Source organism: Sebastes fasciatus, chromosome 23 (assembly GCF_043250625.1).
Source record: "Sebastes fasciatus isolate fSebFas1 chromosome 23, fSebFas1.pri, whole genome shotgun sequence".
Taxonomy (NCBI): Eukaryota; Metazoa; Chordata; class Actinopteri; order Perciformes; family Sebastidae; genus Sebastes; species Sebastes fasciatus.
This window is the reverse complement of record NC_133817.1, coordinates 8,470,687-8,497,068: the sequence shown is the minus strand read 5'-3', so window position 1 is coordinate 8,497,068 and position 26,382 is coordinate 8,470,687. Positions and strand designations below refer to the sequence as shown.

The 26,382-nt window shown below is 41.9% G+C and overlaps 1 protein-coding gene across 50 annotated transcripts in view; it reads left to right on the top strand.

Moving 5' to 3' along the window:
- celf2 (cugbp, Elav-like family member 2) overlaps positions 1-26,382 on the top strand; it is a 227,379-nt gene that overhangs the window by 172,738 nt on the left and 28,259 nt on the right. For 18 of the 50 annotated variants that reach the window (XM_074625738.1, XM_074625735.1, XM_074625718.1 and 15 more), the window contains 4 exons: positions 5,028-5,162; positions 13,200-13,279; positions 23,439-23,600; positions 26,010-26,073. In XM_074625738.1, coding sequence (XP_074481839.1) covers positions 5,028-5,162; positions 13,200-13,279; positions 23,439-23,600; positions 26,010-26,073 — 441 coding nt within the window. Of the gene's footprint in view, positions 1-5,027; positions 5,196-13,199; positions 13,280-23,438; positions 23,682-26,009; positions 26,074-26,382 lie in introns of all 50 variants that reach the window. The other 32 variants (XM_074625692.1, XM_074625708.1, XM_074625689.1 and 29 more) reach the window with 3 other exon arrangements.

Here is a 26,382-nt window from a genome sequence, read left to right as displayed (position 1 = left end):
TTCATTATGTTCAGTGATATTTAGTCAAGCTACATTTGGAAACTAAAAGACAATGTTATTAAAGTTGCAGTGTAGTGGGAGAGGAAAGCAAACATTGTGGACATCTGATTTGGTTTCTATTTTAAGGTTCTGCTTCATTACTCCCGTTTACTCGGCCAAATTGTGAAAAAAACATAATGTAATGTTTCTCTTGCTTCTGCAGAGTTTAGGTTTCTAGTTCAGGGTTCATGGGGGTTTATGAAAAGACTCTGGACAATGATGTCTTAATAGCCGACCCATCTTTAGTGACCACAGTTTTTTTTATCTCTTCCAGCAGATTGCATGCTGATGATACTAAAAACAAACTAACCCTAAACGTTCAGGGTCGACTTGACGTCTCGGGCTCGCTCTGTAATTCATTCATTGAATGATATTTTAGGATGTTTGCTGTTGAGCCTTTTGCAGCCACTCAAATGTTATGGAGGTAAATTGGATTTTGTTTGCGATACCCAAAATGTAATAAACTACCTTTGAAAGTTCGACAGCAGAGTCAAATTCCTGCTTATAATCCGGAGACCTTGTTTTTGAAAGGCTAAACGGCAACAAATATGGATTGAAGCAGAGTATTTTGTTAGATAAAAACAATTTTGGAAATGATTACATTTATCTTTTTTCAACAACTCTTGACTTTCTAACACTCTGGAGTTATTGGAAATGTTTGGATCACACCTCTGAAACAATCCTACGCAGCCTGGGTTGGGCTCGCTCGCTTCAAACTCGGTACCGGACTGAAATTGGAGCAGGAGATCCAACTTTTTTTTTTTTTTAAAGTGCTGTGCTCCATCTAAAATCCTTCCCCTCCCCGCTCGCTCGTGCTCCACTCTGCTCACATGTTCTGACAAATAGTCATTTTTTTTTCAAGATCTGTGCACAAATAGGATCGATTGCATCCTATGTCGACTAATCGATTAATTGATTTAATCGACAGATCTGTAAAACTGAGTTTCTCCACAAAGAATCACACAAAAGCACCACTTTAAATCTGGTGTTTACCAGAGATGTGCTCAGAAGTTTTTTAGAAATAAGTAAATTCAGCATGAATAAAGCATAAAAAACGACTAATTGACTAAAGAAGTCTCAGTCGACTAAGACCAAAACGAACGATCAATCGACTAATCGACTAAGAGGGGGGCATCTGTATTCGATAGTACTTGGTACCGGGTTATTTTGGCTGATATCTTAACGGTATTGAGTACTGATACCCAGCCGTACTCACAGCTAACAGTTTTTTATGCCTTCATACTGGCGACAGCCGTGTCCAGAGGCATCCTGTTTTCGGGGTGTCCGTTCATACATCCGTACCCTTCATGTGAGCGTGATATCTCAGGAACGCCTTGAGGGAATTTCTTCAAATTTGGCACAAACGTCCACTTGGACTTAAGGATGAACTGATTAGATTTTGGTGGTCAAAGGTCACTGTGACTTGACGTCCGTCCCATTCTTGTGATACCTCATTTATTTATTTTTTTATTTAACCTTTATTTAAACAGGAGTAAAAACTCATTGATATTAAAAATCTCTTTTCCAAGAGTGTCCTGGCCGAGATATGCATCAGCACAGTTACACGACGCCTTGAGGGAATTTCTTCAAATGTGGCACAAACGTCCACTTGGACTCAATGATGAACTGATTAGTTGGTGGTTAAAGGTCACCATGACCTCACAAAACACATTTTTGGCCACAATTCAAGAGTTCATATGCTAATTATGACACTTTCACACATGTTTAATAGCATAAAATGATGAAGTGATGACATTTTGGACAAACATGGATGTAAACTGCAACTTGACTGTTTGGCGAAGGCATACAACTGCGAGGTGGTAATTCCAGTTTTACCTCAGTTTGAAAAATATTTCCATTTAAAATTGTTGTCAGTCATGTTTGTGGATCATTCAGGGTGGCAGCGCTCAATAAATCTCTGCAGCAGAGAAGATATCTGCAAATTTTGGAAAATAAAACCGAAATTATTTTTGCATGGCTAAGTGAGAAAATGTGTGTTTTTGCAATTTGGGTTAAGTGACCCTTAAAGCTGAGTAATTGAGCAGAATATGAAAATGGATACAGCCATGATTGGATGAAGTGACCATTCAAATCCAGTTGCAGGTAATTTTTAAAGGTGTTTTTCTACAGGAACCCGGTGTGTGTGCATATTAAAAGCAGCGGCTTTGCCATAACTTTACATCACAGAGGAGTCCTTCTGGCTGACACGCGGACGATGAAGTAGGATCATAAGCCAGCTGCTATATCACTGTCCACTGCGGGGGAATACAATAAAACGACAGGGGAGGAATCCTTATAAAAGCCATCATCCGCTCCGCTGAAATATGGCGAAATACGACTTTATAAGACATAACCGTTGGGGTAACGATGGCGGAACTTAATAAAGCAGCCACCACTCAAAGCCAGAATGGTGAAATATGGAGCAGACCATACGTAACATATCCATCCACTTAATGGTAATGACCTTTAATAAACCCAGTGTAAGAGTCGCTGTAACACTGACGAATGGCTGCTCAGAGGTTTATTAGTTTAGTCAGTGGAGGAGGAGGTGAAAGAAGAGGAAGGTAGACGGAGAAGAGATGACATTATTGGCAAATCTGACTAAAATACATGCAAAACTACCACAAAAAGATGCAAAACGACTACAAAAGGATGCAAAACAACCATAAAACGACCACAAATAGATGTAAAAAGACTATAAATAGATGCAAAACAATCCATAAGAGACATAAAAATGACTACAGAGACACAAAACAATCACATAGACCAAACATTACAACAAAGAGATGCAAAATGACTAAATATAGATGCAAAACATGCAAAATTGCTGCAAAGAGACACAAAACAACTGAAAGTAGATGCAAAACCACCGCAAAGTGATGCAAAATTACTCCAAAGAGATGCAAAATGACTAAAAATAGATGCAAAACCACCATAAAAGATGCAAAAATTAATAAAGAGACGCAAAATTAATAAAAATAGAAGCAAAACCACCACAACAAGATGCAAAATTAATATTAATAGATGCAAAACCACCACAAAAAGATGCAAAATTACTACAAAGAGTCACAAGACGATTAAAAATAGATGCAAAACCACCGTACAAAGATGTGAAACGCCTACAAATGGACGCAAACCTTAAAGCGTTTCTTTCTTTTCACCAAACTTTTGTGATTTCTCCTAATGTGTTGAAGCTCAGCGTGAAGCCAATTCTGCTCCAGTTTATCCCAGAATGCAAAGCTGACTCCAGATCATCCCAGAGCCGGCTTTATGAGTCTTATCACCCTCCCGCCTGCCTCCCTGCCTGCGCGCCTCGTCCGAAAAAACAGAAACAGTCAATTGTAACGATATCTCCTCTCTTTCTTTTCTATCGACACAGAGTAAATTAATTACATTGCTGTTAGACTTGTGGTAATCTTCCTCTGGAGTGATGTGCACACACACACACAACTCACACACGCTGTGTACAAAGGAGTTAAAGCTTTTTGAAACAACACTTATCTTGGCAGCGTATCCCGACGGTTTGTTTTTTAAACACACAAACAATTCAAACAGCAAAATAAACAAGTGCGCTATTGATTTCCCAGAGTGCAACAGACCGCTTATCTCTTTCGCCTCGCGGTAAGAGCTGACAGTTTCCTCATTAAAAATGAATTGGATTAGCATTACATTGAATGTGGTGGGAGCGCATAAACACACACGGCCGTGCGTGTTTCTTTCTGCGAGCGATGAGGATTTCAGCCCAGTTCACTGTCACTCTCACGTGCACTCAAGACACAAGTTTCTCACCGCTACCTGGACACATTCCTGGAGATTGCAGCGCAGAAGGAGGGATTGTGTCAGCGAAGGGAGAAAGAGAGGAGGAATCCATGAGGGAGGAGGATAGGGGAGGAAGAGGAAGAGAGGAAGAGGGTGAGAGAGGACACGCTGTAAGAGTCTCAGCAAGCCGTCGGTGTTGAAGTGATAATGAGACATTGATCAGAGCCTCGCAGATGGCATGATGAAAGACATGAACTCTGTCTGTCTTCATCTCTCTCCCACTGTCTTCTTCTTCTCTCTTCCTCTCTTTTCTTTGACTGTTTCTTTTGATTTGGTGTTTTGTTCGGTCTCTTGTTCTGTCCATTTATTTTCTTTTTTTTAAATATTCTTTGTCTTTGTGTTGAATGATATTTCTTTTTCTTTCTCTCTTTGTTCTTGCCAAGCTTTCTTTCTCCCTATTTCTTCATTTAATTGTCATTGTGCAGCCTGGTCTCGCTAAAAATGACGTTCACATACAAAGAAGCTGCATTTCGAGGGAAACTTATTTCTCTCAGATTACTTTTAAGTTTGTTTACGACGTATCACATATATCTGCACATATAGTCCGTGTAGGGCAACGTATCCTCATACAATGGTTCGTATGATATTTTACGAAAAAGTCATTCCTCTTTTTTCGTTTGTTTTCCTACGACAATTTTCGCTCGTTACATGCAAACAGTCTTTTCAAAATATACTTCAGTCTTCACAGGAAACAACTTCCTTAGGTTTAGGCAACAAAACAACATGGTTAGGTTTAGGAAGACATCGTGGTTTGGGTTAAAATAACTACAAAAGTGGTAAGTACGTACGTTACGTGACAAATAAATCAACGTTGACTTCTGTTTTCACACGGGACACAAACAGCGGTCTCCTGGGCGTGCTGCCCCTACCGGCCGGTTAAGGGGAGTGAGAAGTCAGCAGTCAATGACGCCATAAAACAGTCAATTAAAAAGTGTAACCACGAGAGCGTACAGTCATAAATAAGCAGATAAAATATCAGGCTGTTGAGTCGAGTAGTATGCTAGATTAGCTGTGGACAGACAGACAGATGCACACACGCACGACCAACGCATGATCTCCACTTAGAGATAAATATACTGCAACAGCTCTGTATATTAAAGCTGTAAAAGTGCTGTGAAGTCATCCTCTCTATTCTCTCTGTTTCTCTTTCCTTCTTCTTGGCTCTGCAGCGGTGGAAGACAGGAAGTTGTTCATCGGCATGGTGTCGAAGAAGTGCAACGAGAACGACATCCGGGTCATGTTCTCTGCGTTCGGGCAGATCGAGGAGTGCCGGATCCTGAGGGGGCCCGACGGACTGAGCAGAGGTGTGTGTCGCTCCGACTCACTTCCATCCACACGTAATGCTCCTCATGTGAATATTATTACCAGAACGGCCTCCAGCGGCTGTTGCTCTTCATTGTGTCGACTCATGTCGTGACTCTCAAACTCAAAAGTCCTGCAGGAAAGTCTTTTACTATCTGTGACAAGAGTTGGCTGGTTGAAGATGGTTTCTGTGCTTTGTCTCAGAGTACAAACAACTTTTTACATGAAAGTAACTGATAACAAATAGGACTGGCTCATTATTCTAGCGTTTATGTGTCCAACCACTTTCTAGTTTAACCATTTATTCCATCTTTTACTTACTTAGAAGTATTTTTGCGGCATAATCAGCAGCTCATTTGCATATTTTTTCAACCGTTCACTGTCTTTCACCGGAAGTTTTTCCTGAGCTGTCAATGTCAGAAGAAGACGTTGTTTACCGTAAACTTTGGTGATTAGTGTCTTTCCTGCAGCAGGGAATATGAACAAAATAAAACTTTTGGAGACATAAACTTCAGGAGACAGTTGGTTTAAACTGTTCTGCTGCCTTTCAAGAAAGTCCCGTAGTCTTTAAATGTTGTGATCAGAATAAATTCTCACCATACGTCGGCCAAGAAACTTGGCAGAATTCACGTTGGGCGCTGACCAATCATAGCTTTGCAAGTGGTGCCAGTGACCGACTTCACTGTCCTACCTGACAACAAACGTTTACATCGTGTAAACACAGTTTTTCTGAATCAAAGTCAACCTTGAACTATTCATGGTCGCCCAGGCAGTGAAGCTGAGCTCCGTGTTCTTCCTTCCTAGTCGATAGAAAGAGTTTGTCAGTGAGCAGCGTATATACTGTATGTGTGTGCAGAGAGTGAAAAGCAAACGCAACCCTCAGGTGTGAGTAATTTAATGCTCCTGAACCAAGAGTGATAGTCAAATGGTTCGCTGAAATGAAATCAAACATCAGTCCTCTTTTGCTTCACTGCTCGCAGCAAGAGAGAGGCACAAGTGATGTCTTTATTTGCTCCAATAAATCACAGAAATTATTTTAATGCAGTAAGAAAATAAAGAACGGTCGAGCTAAAGTTGGAGCAAACCTCTCAAATAATGGTGTCCAAGTTCCGTCAATTTATCTGGACAAGCGTCGGTGTCCATATACTCTTCTTTCCTGCATATTGTTGCTCAAAATTGCTTAAAAATTGTACGAACCAAGCAAACCAAATATCCTGACTCATGTTTTCTCAGTGAGTCAGAAGTTCTAGGTCGACCTCGACGGTGAATTTTATCTTTTATATTTCATGCTGTGTTGACTAAATGTTGACATCGTATCAGATCCTGTTTTTCAACCAGCTGCTTTTTGGAAAAAAATGGTCCAGATTTCCTTCAAGGTTTTGAGAGAGTCACATTAAAGGGAAAGTTCACCACCTTTTATGAGGATGTCCAATGAGTGTTGTTGGTAAATGTAATCGATTGAAGCAATTTAATCCATCTGTGTGTGCTGTATTGACCCAGAAAGATGAATTCACAGCTGCGAAATCTGTTATTCTTCCTGCATCCAGCGCCGTCATTTGATGTGCCACTAACATAGCTGGATGCAAGGAAGAAATTACAGGCTACTTCTTTATTCTCTTCGCTTGTATTGCAAACTAGCTACGTTTCCAACGGCGAAAATGGCAGAAGGTCCGCACACTGTAGCTCCCTTTAGTGCAATTTATTGGCACATCTTTTAATCATCATCCCCTGCGCGAATGTTCCGCATGCAAGCATTCATAAGAACCCACAAAATCATTTTTTTATAAATTAACATGTGAATTTTTCGATGAAAATCTGTGTCGTGCAAGACCATTTGGCCAGCGGGTACCCTCCGGACGTCAGAAGCTTGCGCGCAATGCATCCTGGTACATGTAGGCACTGCCGGCACGGCTCCACAAGCAGGAGAACTCAGCTTTCTGGGTCATTACAGCAGCACTGATGGAATTTATTGCTTCAATGGACTACATTTAGCATCAGCACTGATTGGACGTCCATAAAAAGTGATGAATTGTCCCTTTAAGAAGTAAATACAAATGAACCTGAGCAACATCTTGAGGCTGTTGTGGCTACTGTGAATACATGCTTCTCCTTTTTCGCTCTATATATCTCTATATCTCCCCTCTCTCTTTCTCTTTTTCTCTCCCCCTCTTGCTCTCTCAGCCTCACCCCCCTCCTCAGACCTCCTAACCTCCATTCACATCCTTCACCTCCCCTGCCGTTCCAGTTTAGCCTCACCGTAAGCCAGTCCTAAGCTCTTTGATACCTCCACAGTGAGGCTGAGGGCGATTTCAACCCGGCGGTGCAAATCAGGACACATGTTGCTGCTGGTTGCATTTACAGTATGCTTTGGGTTGGTTGTATGTTACATAGCAGAATTTAAATTTCAAAGACAGGTTGCAGACTTTTCCCTTTCCTTAATTGGTCGGGAAAAGACTAAACAAACATGAAGCATTCATTGTTCGATCAGTCATTCTTCAGGTCATATAGAGAGTCAGTAAATTAAGCAAGTAAACATACAAAATATAAAGTTATTACATTAGGAGAATGACAAAGAAAGCAGGACTGGATTTGAAAATCTTCTATACAGGAGCCAATACAATACCTAATTTAACCAAAGACGCCCAAATCTCAAATGTTAAATGCAACCAGCAAGCTTAAATAAAGTCTAAAATTGGCAACATTTTTCATTTTAATAAGTAAAGAAGAATCTGACCAGACCGTGTTGGCGTTACAGACACAAATTAATCGGTAATAAAATAATATTGTGGTTTGAATTTCAGCCCAAGAAAGCAGAATTTCAAGCAAATCTTGGTGATTACTTAAAAATAAACACAGGAAATCAATGTAATAGCAGCTCTTTCCTTTTCTTAATTGGAGAAGAAATAAGCACTCTGAGACTTTGGCAGGAGGCTGTTCCAAATAATCTGTCACCACAAGAGTAAATCACCCGATTCGGCTGTTATCAGATCATTAAATGGTCGTTATCAGTCGTTATAAGCCTCATAGATGTGGGTCAATAGGGGGCCTGCTACACCTACTACATTGTAAAAGTGAAAGTGAAACTTAAAAGCAACATGTTCTAATACGCAAATATTGTACTTTTTACTCCACTATATTTATGTGACAGCTTTAGTTACTGATTACTTTTTACAGATTCAGATAAATACAAAGTTTAACAAATATACAACGGCGATCAACTAATAAATTATGTGTTATTATAGATAACGTTACCTGGCAGTAAAGTAAAACTAGCTCCACCTTTAACAACTACAACATTAGTGATGATATTAATAATGCGTCAATAATTATAACCCAATAATATAAATGGGTCATTCTGAGTACTTTCGGTACTTTAAGTATATTTTGATGCTAATACTTTTGTACTTTTAGTTAAGTAAAAATTCGGAGTATTACTAGTGTTACTAGCGGGTGTAGCAGGCCCCTTCTGACCCACATCTATGATGCTGATAACCACTGATAACGCCCATTGACACCCAATGTGGCAACATCTCAAAAAGTAAGTCGCTTCACTACCTGTTTGCTTCATGTTATTGGCACACGTTGAGGCGACATAATGCACTCTAAACAAAGAGCTCCAGGGCTGCTTTAAAACCCAGAAACAAGCACATTAACAAGCCGTCAAACCAATTGGATTCGTCGACTCCTGAGTTCTCCGACAAACTGGGGTACCGGAGTTTAAAATAGCCGCTCTGAAAATGGTAATTTCCGTGGATCATAAGGTCGACGTATGACCAAGTACTTCCGACCGTCTCATCTATCAATCCAATGTCAGCCATTGTACCTCTAGAAATAGGTCTCGTAGTAACACAGGGACCCCTTCCTTCATCAACCATCCTGCCCCACAAACCCCGAACCAGTCCACCCTTCCTCATTTTCTACTCTCTTCCCAATACTCCCTACCTCCCCCAACCCTCTCCCCTTTGTGGTTTCTATGTGCTGAGGAGATGGAGGGGCTTTTGAAACTCTCTCTCCTCCTATTCCTCCTCCTCCTCCTCCCTCCTCCTCCTCCTCCTGTCACTCGAGCTGTCACTGTCAACGTCACAACGCTTCCATGTGAATCTGTCGGTCATTTTTTTCTGTGGTTGTCGGACGTTATGGATGTTTTATCGTTGACTTAAGTCTTATTTTCTCAATGTTCTTCTCTCTCCTTCTCCTCAAGGTTGTCTCTATGTAGAACCAAACTAAACTACTCAAACTCCCATGCTCCTTTGCTTCTTCAAACAGCACTCCCCCCCGTTTCTATCTATTCACCCTCGCTGTCCTAGAATCCTCCCCCTGCATCAATTTGTCCTCTTTTTTCCCAGACATCCCACATCGGCCTCCTTCCATCTCCTTCCCCGTTTCCTTCTTCCAGCCCTCTCTTTTGTCCTCATGAATATTTCAGATGTGATGGCCAAATTCATGTTTCTGTAGAACTGATATAAACCACTTAGCGCAAGTCAGAGAGGAAATACTACTAGTCCAGCGTGGGTCTGGCTAGTAGATAAACAACCCTAACCAGGTTGGAAATAAATAGGTCTTTAAGGATTCCTGTAAGTCCCAGAGGCCCTCAGTCCCACCTAGCTGCGCTGCGGAGCTCCTGTTAAAGCGCGGTATCAATCAGAAGAGAGCTCCGCCATCCCACTATTAATAAAATATGGATCACACCACCAGTGGATGGCTGGGCCTTGGGAGCTACCCTACTTTCATTAAAGGACTGTTTGGTTCTCCTCTGACGACAGAATGCGGCCCGTGAGGTATTTTTAGCGCTCAAGCCACGTCCCATCTCTCTGCCGTGAAAAATAAGACGCGCACCAACCAGCCAGGAAAGCTTTTAAAGGTTTTTTCTTTTATTAACAGCTTTGACATTAATGAATAAATGTCCAGGTGCGGAGGAATTCTTTATTTAGAAGCTCCGACAAGCTGCAGAAAAAAAAAAACGGCTAAACATAGAAATGTTTTTTGGGGAGGAAACGTCTGCCCATTGGAGACGAGAGTTTCCATTAACAACCAATGACGTTGTTGCTGACCAGTTTTATAAATAGAGCCGGGACCCATCAGTCTGGAGGGCTAACCCAAATGGAAGCCCCCTCCAGAACTGGTCCAGTTCTGGGGCAGCGCCTCTCTGCAGAGGACGGGGGCAACCTGCTGGAGACTAAGCAGTTAAATGACAGATTGTGGCCCGTCTAAAATAGACAGTCCCCTGAATCAGTTGAAAAAAATGACCCCCTTTCTCTGAATGTCCTATCTACGGTAACACCAGCGAGGGCTGCAGCCCGGCTCTGTAACGGACACATCACAATGTTTACTAGGTCAGCGCTGCAGAATCTGATAACCTTCAGTCTCTTTTTATTACCGTCTTACCTCGCTAATGTTAAGTCAGCAAGGCAGTTTTATATAAAAGGTGAGGAAACTATAGCTTCCAGTTGGCAAGGACAAACATACGCATTGAAAAAAGGAGGTCAGATATGTTTCATACCAGATGAAAAGCAGGTCCATACTGCTGAAAGTAGAAATCATTCCGAGGTTGTATTCTGTGGTTTAACAGCCTCAGCAAAGGTTAAAGACCCGTTCAAAGGGGGTGATAAAGAAACTTCTTTTATTATTTTAATACGAAATGTTATTTGTAATGTTCAAAATGCCCTGGACAGTTTCCTTATAAACAAACAAACAGTATGTTTTCCTTAAGTATTTCTCACAAAAACGCATCCAAAATTAACCATAGGAGAGTTTCTATCAGCTGCATGATGATGCTTTCCAAAACCATTACAAATAGCTCTTAGAAAAGCATTTCATAAGTGCTTGTCTGACTTGACAACTCGTTTTATAAGTGCTAGATTAAGAAACTAAAACAACTCTATTAAGGGTAGGGAAAGAAAGTGGTCACCGACATTAAATCCAGACCATATTGAATGACATAAAACATTAAGGTAACCACAGTTGCTGCTGTCCAAGTCTGGTTTTCCAAGTGTGACACTTTGGTTTGGCTACATTAAGGAAACTAAAACTACTGAAGATTAGATAAAGATCGTGGTGGTGGTTAAAAGAAACCATTGTTGACTTTTGGTAAGAGATGGGATGGGAACCAACGTTGGTGGCTTTCAACATGTAACCATTCACCTCAGGTTTTATGGCGCTAAAATAATGTCTTGCTTGCTTCTAACAGAAAACAGTCATTATTTATTCTAGGGATGTTCCTAAAGACTAAACTTAGACTAGTCGACTAGTCTAAAATTAAGAAAACACTACATAACATTGTGAGCCAATGACCATGCCAGTTTTTCCCCGCTAAAATTTTGCGACAAGCTAGAATGACATGGTTGGTACCAATGGACTCATTAGGTTTTCTAGTTTCATATGATGCCCGCTGCAACCAAAAAATCACAAGTTGCATTAATGCGTTAAAGATCTTAGTGGCGTTAAAACGACTTTACATGAACACAGCCCTAATAATAAGTTTAACAGACCAGCGAGGGCAGCAACGTTTCGACTAGTCGACCGATCGTGCACATCCCTAATTCATGCAGCCGTAAGAGGCCACAGAGGGCACTTAATTCACTCTAAAGAAGCACATCTGTCTTGCATCTGGCACATCGCTGCACACAGGGAGGTTATCGGAAAGATTTTTGCTACAAAAGACCATGATTATTATCGTAGCGATGCCACAAAGACACATCTCTCTGTTCCGAGGGAAAAGCCTCCGTATGAAATGTGTGCAGCGGATGTAGCTGACCATCCGTCACTCTCAGCCTCGTTCTATCACGGCAACAGCCGGCTTTTGATAGAGGTGGAAGAGGACAATGATCGCATCTATTTCCTCCACACATCTGTCTCTCTCTCCCGTTGCATTATCCATCCTCTCCTCTCTTTTCCCCTCTCTGCCCTCTCATCCCATCCACACAGCCAGGGAGAGTCTATCTGATGACCCAGCCTATTAGTTTTTCCCTCTATTGCCAAACCACGAGTCAGCCAGTCCAACCTGAACATGTGTGTGTGTGTGTGTGTGCGTGTGTGTGTGTGTGTGTGTGTGTGTGTGTGTGTGTGTGTGTGTGTGTGTGTGTGTGTGTGTGTGTGTGTGTGTGTGTGTGTGTGTGTGAGAGCATGTGTATAATCAGTTCAGGCCTGGCTGCGCTAACATGGCTTGGTGAGTTTGTTAGCATATTATTAGTCCGGGGGGTTGTTGAAGCACTTCTCACATTATCTCCTCTAATCACTCCCTAACCAGCCAGACAAACACAACCTCCCATCAGCCCCCCTGCCCGCAAACAGCCAATAACGAACCCCCTCTGGCTGCGGCCCATCTTGATTGGCTAAAATCAGTGTCAGTCACGGAGGAGGTCGACCACACCTCCTCTCGTCTTTCCTCGTCTCTCTGTGGATTGAATTAATTTCCTATCTGATCCCCGTCTTCTCGAAGCCCCTGCAGATATTTTGTCCCGTTCGCTCGCCACCGCCGCCGCATCTCTTTCCTGTTTCACAAAGAGAGAGCCCAATCAGACGCACAATACGGCCGCAAATTAATTCAAATTCATGCAAATTTTATTTACATTGTTGAATTGTCGCGAGCGTTTTGAATTCAGGTATGACTAATTCTGTCAGTGTGTAGGAGCGAGAGGAGAAAACAGTGACAGGAGGAGGAGGAGGAGGGAGGCGGGGACGGCGTCGACAGCCAATCCAAAGCCCCGCTGGTGATTGTGTCAGATGTCCTGTGGATGGTGGGACGGGGTCGGGACGGGGAGGGGGGGGATGTGGTTGTCATGACACTGTGCTCGTTTTTCGGCTGTTGTTTCCACAGCGACTGACAACACCGTTGTCTGCCTGTGAGCTGTTCTCTGTATCAATCTCTGTTTTTTTTTATAACAACGACGTGTCCAACCCTTTTGTCTTGTTTTTGTTCTTTCTTGTCTTCCCACCTCCTCCTCCTCTTCCTCCTCCTCCTCCTCCTGCCCTTCTGCCCCCCTCCTTTCCACTGTCCCTCCATCCCTCCCCTCTCCTCCCCTCTCCTCCCCTCCCTACAGGATGTGCGTTTGTCACGTTTTCCACCAGAGCTATGGCACAGAATGCAATCAAAGCCATGCACCAGTCTCAGACTATGGAGGTACTGTACTCTTGCCCTTCCTTCAACTCTCTCTTTCTCTTTCTGTCTCTTCAAACACTTCACTCTGTTAATGTGCTGGCAATGTGCAGCTTGGCTCGAGTCTGAATGCTGTCACATTAATGTAAAGGCTCCCGCAGCACTAAATGTCTTGCTTTTCATTGTAAAGAGCAGTCTGAGAAGTGAAGCCAACGCTGAAGTGCCTTAAACTTGCATTCTTTCTAACAGCCAGCAGGGGGCGACTCCTCTGGTTGCAAAAAGAATTCCGATTGTATAGAAGAAAATGAGCCTACTTTCACTTGATTTATTACCTCAGTAAACATTGTAAACAAGAGTTTATGGTCTCAATCACTAGTTTCAAGTCTTCTTCAATACAGTATGATGTTCATTTAGTAAATTATGGTCCCATTTAGAGTCAAATAGACCATAAAGCAGGGGATGCTTTAGGGCGGGGCTACCTTGTGATTTACAGGTGGCTACCACGGCGTTGACCGGTCTGGACAGTTAATTGTAACATTTTGGACGCCTAAAAAAAATTATTTTTTTCGCCTTTTGGTAGTACTTAGCTCCGCCCTCTTGTTTCACTTCTGGTTGCAAAAAACCAAGATGGTGACGGCCGGAATGCCAAACTCGAGGCTTCGAAACGGCACTCAACAAACCAATGTCAATTCTTATTTAATATACAGTCTATGGTACAGATTGCAGTATGTTTTCCATCATGTTATTTAGTATCCAGAATATTTTTTTTTTTTGTTCCCCTTTAATATTTCAATCTAGAGCTATAAACTTGAAATCACCTGTAACGTATATATAACGCAATATCATCTACATAAAGAGTGAACAGACAAGGCCCAAGGATTGAGCCCTGTGGGACACCTTTTTCAGATTTAACATTTCCAATAAATAAAAAAGCAAAACAAAACTCCCAAATATCAGGTCAGATTCAGATCTTTCTCTTAAATATCTTTAAAATGCATACAAGAAGGGCCTTAGTTTTAGGCCCATAAATTGCTTAAGCAGAAGCCAGCTATGCTAAAGACGACAGTTTCTGAAAGGGCTTCTCTCTCTGTTATGTTTTTGGTCACATATTTCCCAACTAGAACAAACTTTGGCAGCGGCTCAAAACTGTGACGAAAAAAAAGCATCACCTTCGACCCAACAGCCACAATGTGCAGGTGGTGTTACAGACCTCATCAGCTGCACGGCGACCCCGGCGGTGCCATAATGGGGACCCGGGGCCGCAGCTCCTTTGTGCTTCCCCCGGTTTTGGGGGCGCCTTTGTCAACATTGTCAGGCCGGTGACAGGGCAGGATGACAGGGCCGTGATTGGGAGAGAATTACACGGTGTAAGACGAGTGTGTGAGTCAGAGAGAGAGAGAGACAAAGAGTGGTAATAACAGGCCGTGTTGAAGAAAAGAGACGAGTGGCGTTCACCCCCGTAGCCCCCTCATTAGAGCTGATCATGATAATCATGGCTGCTATTGATGTGCTGTGACCCTGACATGGGGAAAACGCATGCGTCTGTCTGCGTACAGTGTGTGTGTCGGTGGGGATTTTATGTTTATGTTGTTAAGCGTCTGACTCTGTGTTGATTTATGTGGCCGAGCAGCAGCGGCGTGTCTGTCTTTCAGCGACGGCGTCAGCATTAAGCTAGAATTATCCTCACTCTGAGCAGTCGTCTGGTAAACACCGCCACTGTCCTTTCGCTTTTATCAGAAAAAAAGCCTCAAACCATAACACGATATTGCAGTGGACAATAGCAAGAAATACCTTCATTTCCATTTGAAAACAAGCTGTCTAGCCCCAGGCAGACCCAAATTGCCGCAACCGTTTGTTAATGTTCCTCAGTTTTGCAATTTAAAAGTAATTACTTCGGGTCCGTATGAGGGAATGAGGTCTGGTAAATAGAGTTTGGTTATTGTCTTGGCTCTATTGCACCCCACTGTCTTAGATAGAGCGAGATCGTGCGTACATGTCAGGAAGAAGAAAAAAAAAAAAAGAGAGGCGGCCCGGGCTCGCCATTCGCTGATGGCCCTGTCACTGTCATATCCATTCTCATTACGCCGTGACATTCAGGTACACACTCGCTGAATGTCAGGCCGTAATGAAAGTGGATATGAGCGAGACAGGTAAATCACTGTCGAACCTCTAAAGACACACGAGGAGAGAAGTGTTGTTGCATTTGTGCTTTACATTATTCCCTTCCCTTTTATAAATACTCATTTAGCGCTCAGCTCCCTCCGTGCAGCGCTCCATCAACACTCATTTCTGTTCCCACCTTTCTGTTTTTTTACCCCACATGACACTAGAGACCCACTCACACATTTACCCCCTCGCACGTCGACGCACGAGCGTTCAAGCGCATGTAGACGAGAGCTTAAGTAGAGCATGAGAGACAACGGAGCGGTGTCTGTTTAAATGGCGAACAAACACATCTGTCAACCGTAGTGACGAGAGGAAAGAAAATATTAGATTAGATTAATCAGAGCTGATGTTGTAGGAGACACCATGTAAAGCTGGATATGATCCCCTACGTCAGTCAGTCTCACTTAAAATCTATGCACACCAAGGAAGTTGTTTTTCTGTCATGAATGGTCTCAGAAAGGACTCATATACTGATATATACCCTCAGGTAACACTCAGCTAAATACAACAGTCCTGTATTAAATGCTCCATTCATGAAGGCTATAAGTTGATTGAATTGTGTTATACTGACAGGTATTTCTATTATTTTGTCTACCCTCATTACCACCGCACAAGGCTCCCCTAAGCGCCAGTACTATACTGTATTGTCATTGTTTTAATGAGATTTTGCTGTATTTTAAAGTGTGCTATATAAATGAAATTCATTATTATTATAATTATTAGTAGTAGTAGTATAAAGAGTGAGAGAGTCCGCATAGGGTAGATGTGGAGGTTGGATGGGTCAAACAATTACGGACTTTCACACAGTAGACCGCTTTTCATGTCTCACGTGAAACCAAAAGTCAATGTTGAGTTAGTTTTGTTCCGTAACTTGCTTCATTTACGTACCAAACATACTTATTTTAACCCAAACCACGATCTATTTCCTAAAACTAACCAAGTAGTTTTGTTTCCTGAACCTAAAAATGAACTAAACCTACGTTGGAAGTTTATTTTGAAAAGACACTACGCATGTAACGAGCGGAAACTGACACGCCGTCCCTGATACGTCCCAAAACTAACGCTAGAGGTACCTAGAGCGTCATAGTTTGAAGCACAACGCCACTGACCAAGCGTCTGTATTTGATGAGTGAGAATGTGTTGGTTTTAAATGAGGTGAGCTTTGTATTTCTGAGTTAACATTAATCATTTTCAGTAGTTTATACTGCAGGGCTCAACTATTAAGGCAAAGCAATTTGTTTATACAGTACATTAAATACACAGTAGCAAATTCAAAATGCTGAACAATTTGCATACGATTATTAAAATAAGACAAAGAAGAAAAACAGTTGAGGAAACCTGTTATTATTTTTGAAAGTCACAACAAATTGAAACTAAATTAAATTTAAATGTGGAGACAAAAGAAGACGGTTAAAAGTTTAGATTTGAATACAGCCGGACTGGGGAGTTGTTCCAAGTATATAATTGATCACTTTGAGATGCTTTTGACGCTCGCGTCTGACTCAGTGTGCAAGCTTTTTGTATGTTTCGGGGACAATAAGTGTTCACAAAGAAGTCCGACTGTAGTTAACAGAGCCTCCCGCTTCCCTTTTTAGTCGCTGCAGATCACATAGGTTTGACATTTAAAGGCTCTGTGAGCGGTAAATAAATGAGATGGAGAAGGTTCAGAGCACTAAACTCTCTTGAAAGCTATGAGAGATTGATTTTCAAGGTAAACGGACCGGAGCTTATAAGTTCAGTTCGCGTGTGCGCGGCGAAGCATTTTGGGAGAGATGGGGAAGCGATGTGTAATGCTCTCTTCACGGCTGTCTCACACAGTTGGCTTCAGGGAGCGCGGTCGGGTTTATTAGCCGAGTGAACTTCCTGGTTAAGTCGATCACAAGTCTATAACTTCTGTCACAGACAAAAGTTTGACTTTTTTAGCGTGTGGGCAGTGAGATGAGGTCAAAGCGGACTGAAAAGTTATCCACGTGTGCTCTAATTATATATATGGACATCATAAATGTGCCAGGTGCTTATTGCTGCATCCGCAGTCTCATTTTGAGACTACAGGTTGTCATACCGTCAGCCTACACTGACCCATCTGTCAATCACAGGTGTAAAAGACGGATTTATGAGGGGCAATCAACCTGATAAAGCACTGGTTCCCAACCCGAGCGTTTATATTTATTTAAAAATGTGGATTATTATTCAACATATAAACTTAAAGATTGGAAAAGCGTGCATGTAAAACAACCAAAGAGCTGATAGAACAATGGCCAAGCGTCATGGTGAAGAAAAAAAGAAGAAATTGAGTATGAATAATTGAATATTATGAATAATAATACAGAGAATTTTATTAAAAGTTCCTGAAAATAACAGGAAAACTCATCTCTGATGCAATATTCACAGGAAATAATACTACGTCACTTGCTCCGACCATCGAATAACGCAGCAGGTGGGTTTACATTGGAGTTAGTTGAAAGCTCAGTTCGTCATATACTGACGCTCTGTCTCCGTGCGTTGGTTTCCGATGTCGAGTGGCGTTGCCCAATAGGCTGTATTTGACGAGTTGGGAGTGAGCCCGGGTTAACCATGTGTCGCAAACTGCCATAAAAACCCCAATTGAGACGTGTATTTCCAAATTTCCATGTCCAAAGAATGCTCCTAAAACCTGAATAATATCAGCATATCACACATTTTGTCATATTCTGATTAATAGTGGAATATTAGTGTGCATAGAAACGTAGTCACTGGCATCCATATCTCAGTGCCTTTGAAGCTTTATGATATATGCTATAAAGATATGTATCCAAGTATGGCGTTTTTTGTGTAGAAGATTTGTCAAAAGTTGTAGGAAACAAGACAAAAATAGCATTTCAGAAAGCAGTGTTTTCCCTGTAGAAACGTCTCCCGGGGAGAACGGTTCCTGTGAGACTCGGAGCGCTTTATTTTCTTAAGATGTGAAAGTTGTGCAACATGGGAGACAGTGTGCAGCTGAAAAATCTCTCTCCCGAAATAGTACCAACAATAAATCGATGCTCCACCGCCAACACTGACTTAATGACATGTTATTTTCTAAATATCTGAACCCAGAGACCATTTAAGACAAAACAGTTACAACTTTTTATGACTACTGAGTATTTTGTATTGCATTAGTTGCCCTTTTTTTTAATAAATTCAGTGTATTAGGGGACTCATGAGTTATTTTGGTGCCCATAGAGAGGTAGAGTCATCATGTTGCCCCCTGCTGTTTGTGTTCAAAAGTGACCAATTCAAAACAAATCAGATGGTTTACAAAATTTAGCAACACGCAACATGAGGTGTAATTGCACCCAGCGGCAGCGTTTTCACAGACGCCCATCAGCAACAAATACCTATAAACATCATTACTGGCTCGTAAATATTCTGAAACGGACTAAAAAAAGCTTCAAGTGTGGCGAAAGTCAGGATGCTTACTGCTTTCCTTGCTTTAGGGAATAACTCTAATAGTTTATTTTAGAAAGTCTCAATATCCTGTTTTTTGCATAAAGAGTTATCTAAAATAAAACTTTTCAAGAACTCGGAAAACACAGTCCTTGTTTAAGCTATTAAAATGGATTTTTAAGCATGCATAAGAGATTAGTCTCAAATTCTTTCTCTCTTGCCTATTAAAGTTATAATACTACCTGCAACGTGTGTTCATACAACGGCTCGTATGATAGTTTACGAAACCGTATTCCTCATTTTTTGTGCGTTTTCTGACGAACGTCCAGCAACAGGTGTCAATTTCTGCTCATTACATGCATTCAGTCTTTTAAGAATAAACTTCCGTCTTGACAGGAAAGAACTTTGTTCGTGGTTTGGGTTAAAATAACTACGAAAGTGGCGTAAATTAAGTTACGAAGTCCGGTGTTTTTCACTTACCCATCCACCTCTATCTCGAAAACGCAACAAAGTAACGCAACAAAGTAACGCAACAAAGTAACGCAACAAAGTAACGCAACAAAGTAACGCACCAAAGTAACGCAACAAAGTAACGCAACAATGTAATGCAACAAAGTAACGCAACAAAGTAACGCAACAAAGTAACGCAACAAAGTAACGCAACAAAGTAACGCAACAAAGTAACGCAACAAAGTAACGCAACAAAGTAACGCAACAATGTAACGCAACAAAGTAACGCAACAATGTAACGCAACAAAGTAACGCAACAAAGTAACAATGTAACAATGCAACGTCGCAACGCAACATCACAACGCAACGTCACTACGTAACGTCACAACGCAACGTCACAACGCAACGTCACAACACAACCGTAACAACGTAACTTGCATAAGTAAATAAAAACTACTCTTGGCTGACTTTCTTATGTAACGTTACATAGTTACGCAACAAGCATAAAGTCAATGTTTTATTTTGTTTCTCACACGGGACACGAACGGCGATGTTTGTTTGACCCGACCACCACCCCTCCCGCTAACCCTTAGTGGACTTTCTCGCTTGTTATACTCATTATTATACCACGTAACTTTCAGTAACCGTCGCTCGATATACTACGTCACTTGCTCTGACCGAATGCAAAACCGTCCACATTCAACGTATTCGTGGTTTGCAGAAATGCAGAAACATAATGCCATAAACAGTCTAAAAAATAGGGTTTTATTTCATGATTATTTTTTTTTAATCACATAATTTCCAAATACATGGTTTTCCCTGAACAGCGATGCTGTTTCATCCCGCTCATGGCTGATTAGCACTGTAGTCACACAGTGTTTGATATATGAAAGATCAAGCTGTTACTAATCTATGATGAATTATTAAAAAATGCCTCTACGGTAAAATCAATGATGATTTGTTTCTCAACAGATGGCATAAGCTGCCACTTTCCCTCCGCGTGTTTTCATCACCGAAGGGCAAAGTTGACCAGCCGGCAAATCGGCTGTAAAACTTTAAAGTGCAGCTCCGCCATCAGGGAGAGGCGGCAGGCAGCCAGCGTAGAGGCCCCTGGCCCTCGGCCCCTCTCCCAGGGCAGGACTCTCATTCTGGGCCGCGTTTCCCCCCTGCTCGCTGGGTGTCAGCTGGAGTAATGAGATATTTAGCAGAGAGGTATAGGGAGCTCCTGTCTCAGGGGGAATCGGCTGCGGCGGCGAGGCCCCAGACTGACACCCTCCCTCCGAATGCAATTCTCCCGTCGTCTCCTCTGCTTTATCTGTCGGCGGTCAGAATAAAGAGGGAAAATGAGTGGTGGAGAGGGAGAGACGCCGTAAATATGGCCGAGAGCCGCCGTCAGACAGGAGACATGCTCATTCAGCTGATAAAGTCGAGCCTCGGCCCACAGAGGAGGGGTTGTCTGGTCACACACATACAAGCAGACAGGTACACTGTAAAACATCAAGTCACTGCTAGTCAACATCCTAGCGAGCTGTGTTACATATTAATATCTTCAGGATAAGTTAGGTGGCATTAACACCAAATCAGGCGTTGCAGTGATTTGTGGCCCATTTGATTTGAATGGCCCATTGATCACCTGATACGTGATTGGGTTTTATTTCACAACAATGACCCGCTAGCTGTACATTATCCCGCTTATTACACGGCTACTTACTGAATAAATCAATAATTTGACACAAAAACGATCCGCCAGAGTCCGACAACAGAACTGTGTCCATAGCAACGGTCAGTTATACATAGCAACGGTCTGTTTACATAGTAACGGTCTGTTATACATATCAACGGTCTGTTATACATAGTAACAGTCTGTTATACATAGCAACGGTCTGTTATACATAGCAACGGTTTGTTATACATAGCAACGGTCTATTATACACAGAGCAACGGTCTGTTATACATAGCAACAGTCTATTATACACAGAGCAACGGTCTGTTATACATAGTAACGGTCTGTTATACACAGAGCAACGGTCTGTTATAGATAGTAACGGTCTGTTATACATAGCAACAGTCTGTTATACATAGCAACGGTTTGTTATACATAGCAACGGTCTATTATACACAGAGCAACGATCTGTTATACATAGTAACGGTCTGTTATACATAGCAACAGTCTGTTATACATAGCAACGGTCTGTTATACATAGTAACGATCTTTTATACATAGCAACTGTCTGTTATTGATAGTAACGGTCTGTTATAAAGAAATAACAGACCGTGGAACACCGTTATTGACCAATCAGAATCAAGTATTCAACAAAGCTGTGTAATCATTATTATTTACAAAGTTTGTGCTCATCACAATAACTTCTGGAAAGGTGTTTGAAGTTGTATGACTGCATTGATTTAATGCTAAAAGTCAAGTTAATTTAAAAAGAAAGACTCTTTACATCATACACGTACCTGCAGAGACACCCAGTTCCACTCATGTCACATATCTGAGCTCTGACTGCGTGCCGCTGCGTTATCTGCAGAGTAGCCGAATCCCTCCCCCCCCCTGCCGAGTTGTGGATCGTGCCTCAAACTAAATGTTTCAATCAAAAGCTTTTTATTCTCCCGTGGCAGATTGCCTTTGTTTCCGACGGATTTGCCCCCAGTTAGGCTTTGATTGCAGTGTGTGAGCAATGGTGTGGTGTGATAGATTATGACTTGACGTTTCAGCTTCGCCGTGTTTCAGCCGTCGCTGCAACTTTCATCAGTGTTTTTTTTCCGCTCTCTTTTTCCGCGTGTGTGACAATCGTCGGGTCGCTCCGAGGGGAGAGAAACTCGGACAATTAGATTCACTTCTGATTGTCCAAATCTCCAAATCTCCCTCGTGCCCTCCCAACATCTCTCTCTCTCTCTCTCTGGTCATCACAACCCATCTCTCTGTCTTTTTACACACACGTTAACACACACACACACACACACACACCAAGTGTCTGTTCATATGAGCTGATGAAATAGTTGGAGAACTCAGGAAATCTGTTTCTGGTGAAACCGTTCTGGACTCAGAGATAACTGAGCCCTTGTGGGGAAAAGAAGAAAGCCCACCGGCTTTAGACTCAAGTTTCCTGTGTGACTCTGACTCTGTGTGTGTGTGTGTGTGTGTGTGTGTGTGTGTGTGTGTGTGTGTGTGTGTGTGTGTGTGTGTGTGTGTGTCTGTGTGTGTCTGTGTGTGTCTGTGTGTGTGTGTCTCAGTTTTTAATTGAGAATAGTGTTTTTTTTCGTTGCTGATGTAAAGTTTAATATAAACTTTAGTGAGTCCTCCCGGTGTGTTTGTGTCCCCGTGATCATAAAAACTTTAATTTTCCTGCCGTTATTATTATATATTTATATACAGTTTATTAATCATGTTTATGTTCAGGTGTGTTTTCTACCTGATATCATCGTATAAAGACCTCATTCACTAATTATCCTTTGTCTCTTCTTCTCTCCCTTTTTCCGCTTTGTCTCTCCTCACTTTTCATTTTCAACTCCTGTTTTCTTCATCCTCTTCTCTCCTTTTTCACCTCTTATCTTCTTTCTTCTACACTCATCTCTCCTTTCTCTTCTCCTCTCCTCTTTTTCCTACATCCTATCCTCCCCGATCTTCTTTTCTTTTTTAAATCGTCCATCTCTTCTTTCTTCCCTTTTCCTCTTCTCTCATCCCTCCTTTCTCCTCTCCTCTCTTGTCTCCTCTTTTATCCGTCTCCTCTCTTCTTCTTTCTTTTTCTTCTCTCCTTCCCATTATCTTCCTCTTCTCTCCTGTTTTGTCTCTTCTTGTTTCTCTTCTGCTCTTCTCTTCTCTCCCTTTTTCATCTTTGCTCCTCTCCTTTCTTTATTTTCCTTTTCTCTCCCCCCTCCTCATTTCTTCTCTCCTCTCTTCTGCTTTCTCCTCTATTCTTTCCTTTCCTGTTTTGTTTTCTCCTTTTTCTCCTCTGCGCCTCTCTTCCTTTTGTCCTTCTCTGTCCTTTCCCCTCTTTTCTTCTCGTCTCCTCTGCTTTCTCCTAATCTCCTCTCTCTCCTTCCTACCATGTCCTCTCTTGTCTCCTCCTTTATCCATCTCCTCTCTTCATTCTTTTTCCTCTCCTCTCTCTTCTCCTCTCTTCTCTCCTCTCCTCCTCCTCCTCTTCCTCCCGTGCAGGGCTGCTCGTCTCCCATCGTGGTGAAGTTCGCCGACACGCAGAAGGACAAGGAGCAGCGGCGTCTGCAGCAGCAGCTGGCGCAGCAGATGCAGCAGCTCAACAGTGCGACCACCTGGGGGAGCCTGACGGGCCTGGGGGGCCTCACTCCGCAGTATCTGGCTGTAAGGAGAGCCGCCGCGTCGCCCACCATCACCTCCTCCTCCGTCACCCCTTACTACAGCCCCATGGCCAACGCCGCCGCAGTCAGTGCCCCAATCAAAACCCTGAAAACCCCTCAAACACTCACTGCCCTCCTTCCTCTTGTTCTGTTACTCCTCTCTTCCATCCTCCTCTTGGGACTGTAGCTGGGAGGAAATGAGGTCTCTGAACAGTTTGAGGCCGCCAGAAGCCAATAATACATGTTCAATATCTCAACAACCAGAAAAAAATAGACAGACATAGCTTCTTTTTTCCTGTATTTCACTCTTATTTAGACCACGAAAAAATTCTCTATCAAATTCTCAACGCAAGGACACATTTAGGAATATTTTTTTATCGGGATTTCAAAGTGATAATATGTTTTTTTTGCTTGTTATGTCAAGATCACACCTCACCTAACTCTGGCTACTAGAAGTTTCTTTAAGTGCTACAAAAACATGTTTTCAAGAAGTATTTTTCATTTAAAATAACTCCAAAGTTGTAAAAAGTTCAGACGGAGCTTATTTGCAAACATGCCCTGACAGCATTTTTCCATTGATTTTTACCTGAAATATATTCTCCTGTCATCTAAAGCATCATCAACGTACTTATTATTATTTATAGGCAACTCAAAGCAGTAGGTTAAAGTTCGGGAAAGATTGTGGTCTTCAACGGTGATTATTTACCCAAACCTACAATCTTTCCCTAACCGTAGCCAAAGTGGTTTTGTGGCCTAAACCTAACAACATGAGGGATGTGAACTCCAGTCTCTGTTGTCAAAATCCTGTCCAATCAGTGTTTACTCCAAATATATACTTAGCAAAACCATTTAGTAGTATTAGGGCTGTCAAAGTAAACGCAACAATGACGCCGCTAATTCCTTTAATGCATTAACGCAACTTGCGATTTTTAGGTTGTAGTTTTGAAGCTAGAGTGAAGATACTAGCATCATATAAAACTAGAAAACCTAAGGAATCCATTGGTACCAATGTCATACTAGCTTGTCGGGAAGATCACTAAATAACGCTACAAAAGTACGTTAAATTTTGGCGAGGAAAAACTGGCATGGCCATTTTCAAAGGGGTCCCTTGACCTCTGACCTCCAGATATGTGAATGAAAATGGGTTCTACGGGTACCCACGAGTCTCACCTTTACAGACATGTCCACTTTATGATAATTACATTCAATTTTGGGCAAAATACAGTATCTGTGAGGGTTTCTGTACAATATTTGTATATAAAGCAGCATATTTGCCCACTCCCATGTTGATAAGAGTATTAAATACTTGACAAATCTCCCTTGAATCCTGGACAATCATGCGATTAATCGCGATTAAATATTTGAATCGATTGACAGCCCTACTTTTTTTTATTGGTTGACAAAGTTCTCCTACTTTTTAAACTAAATAAACCATTAAAAAAGCCTTTAGATTAACTGAAAAATGTGTCACAAAGCTAAAAACAGTGCTGTTTTTCTTAGCTTATGAAAAAGTCACATTTTGGAGATAAAACAAACGGAAAAAATAGTTGAAAATGAGGCTTATTTTTTGTAATTGTTCCAGTATATTCACTAATTGTGGTAAAATCTCAGGACTTTTGTGGGATTAAACAAAGAATAGACGCATCTGGGGACAGTGTGGGACCCCCTGGGAGTCCACTGATCCCCAATTTGAGGGATCCTGCAGTGGAGGCTCGGCTGCACCGTGTCCCAGACCTTCATCGCTTCATTTGTTTGATTGGGGGGGATTTGTGGGGTTTTTCGTTTTAAAGTTCAGAAACCTCATTCTCTCCCCGTCTCTCTGCAGTCCTTTTCAGAGCTTCATACTTACTCTTGACTCTCAAACTCCCCTAAAACACACATCTCAATTTGTTTGACTCTAAGTGCAATTACGAGGTAAACCAGAGCTCCCACCTTTACTTGATATTGATTTATTTTTGGGGAGATAAAAAGTGTTTTGTGAATTGAGCCCCCCAGATTTTTTCTGCTTCTCCTTCAATCCTGTTTTTCACTCTTTTGAAAGCTCTATTCTGGTGGGGAAGAAAAAAAAACCACTCAAACAATAGTAACAAGATGTTAATTTGCTGTTAATTCAAGTCTTTAAAGGATGAGTTTTTGACAGCATCAGTATTCCACTTTTGTTTCTGAATCTAATTAGTCGGCTGGATTGGAGCTTTCATGCTCAACTTGTCTGGAAGAATCATGGCGGAATACAAACAGTGTTTGCTTAGAGGAGAGATCAAACTATATTAGCAGCTCATTTACTCCTCGAGCACTGAGGCAAAAACCACATTGCCAAATCACGAGTGTAGCTTCTCAGCGTAGCGTTGTATTAAGCCTTCTGTATCCACACTGCTCACTTTGTTTCTCTCTTTCTTTCTCTTCTTGCCATCAGTTGCTCCAGCAGGCAACCTCCTCCAGTAACCTCGGAGCCTTCAGCGGGATCCAGCAGATGGCCGGTGAGTCACAGAATCAGTTTTTACCCGTAACCGCGATCCACAACGGCGATTGTTTTTCTTTTTTATTGTTCACAGACTTCTAAAAGAGGAACCAAAGAGCATAACAGATGAACTCGCGAGATCTTTTGCCCTGAAGATTTGTTAACAGTAGCTTAAGAATTGTCTTGATCTTTTAATGAGGCCAGACGAGAGCTGTGCCCACGGCGGGTTAACGGTAGCACCGGGGAAGAAAAGGGAGTGGAGAAAACGGTTAAAAGTGGGTGGCTTTTTGGTGGATGTCTTTGCTCTGCAGGTTGGCGCCATCTACTG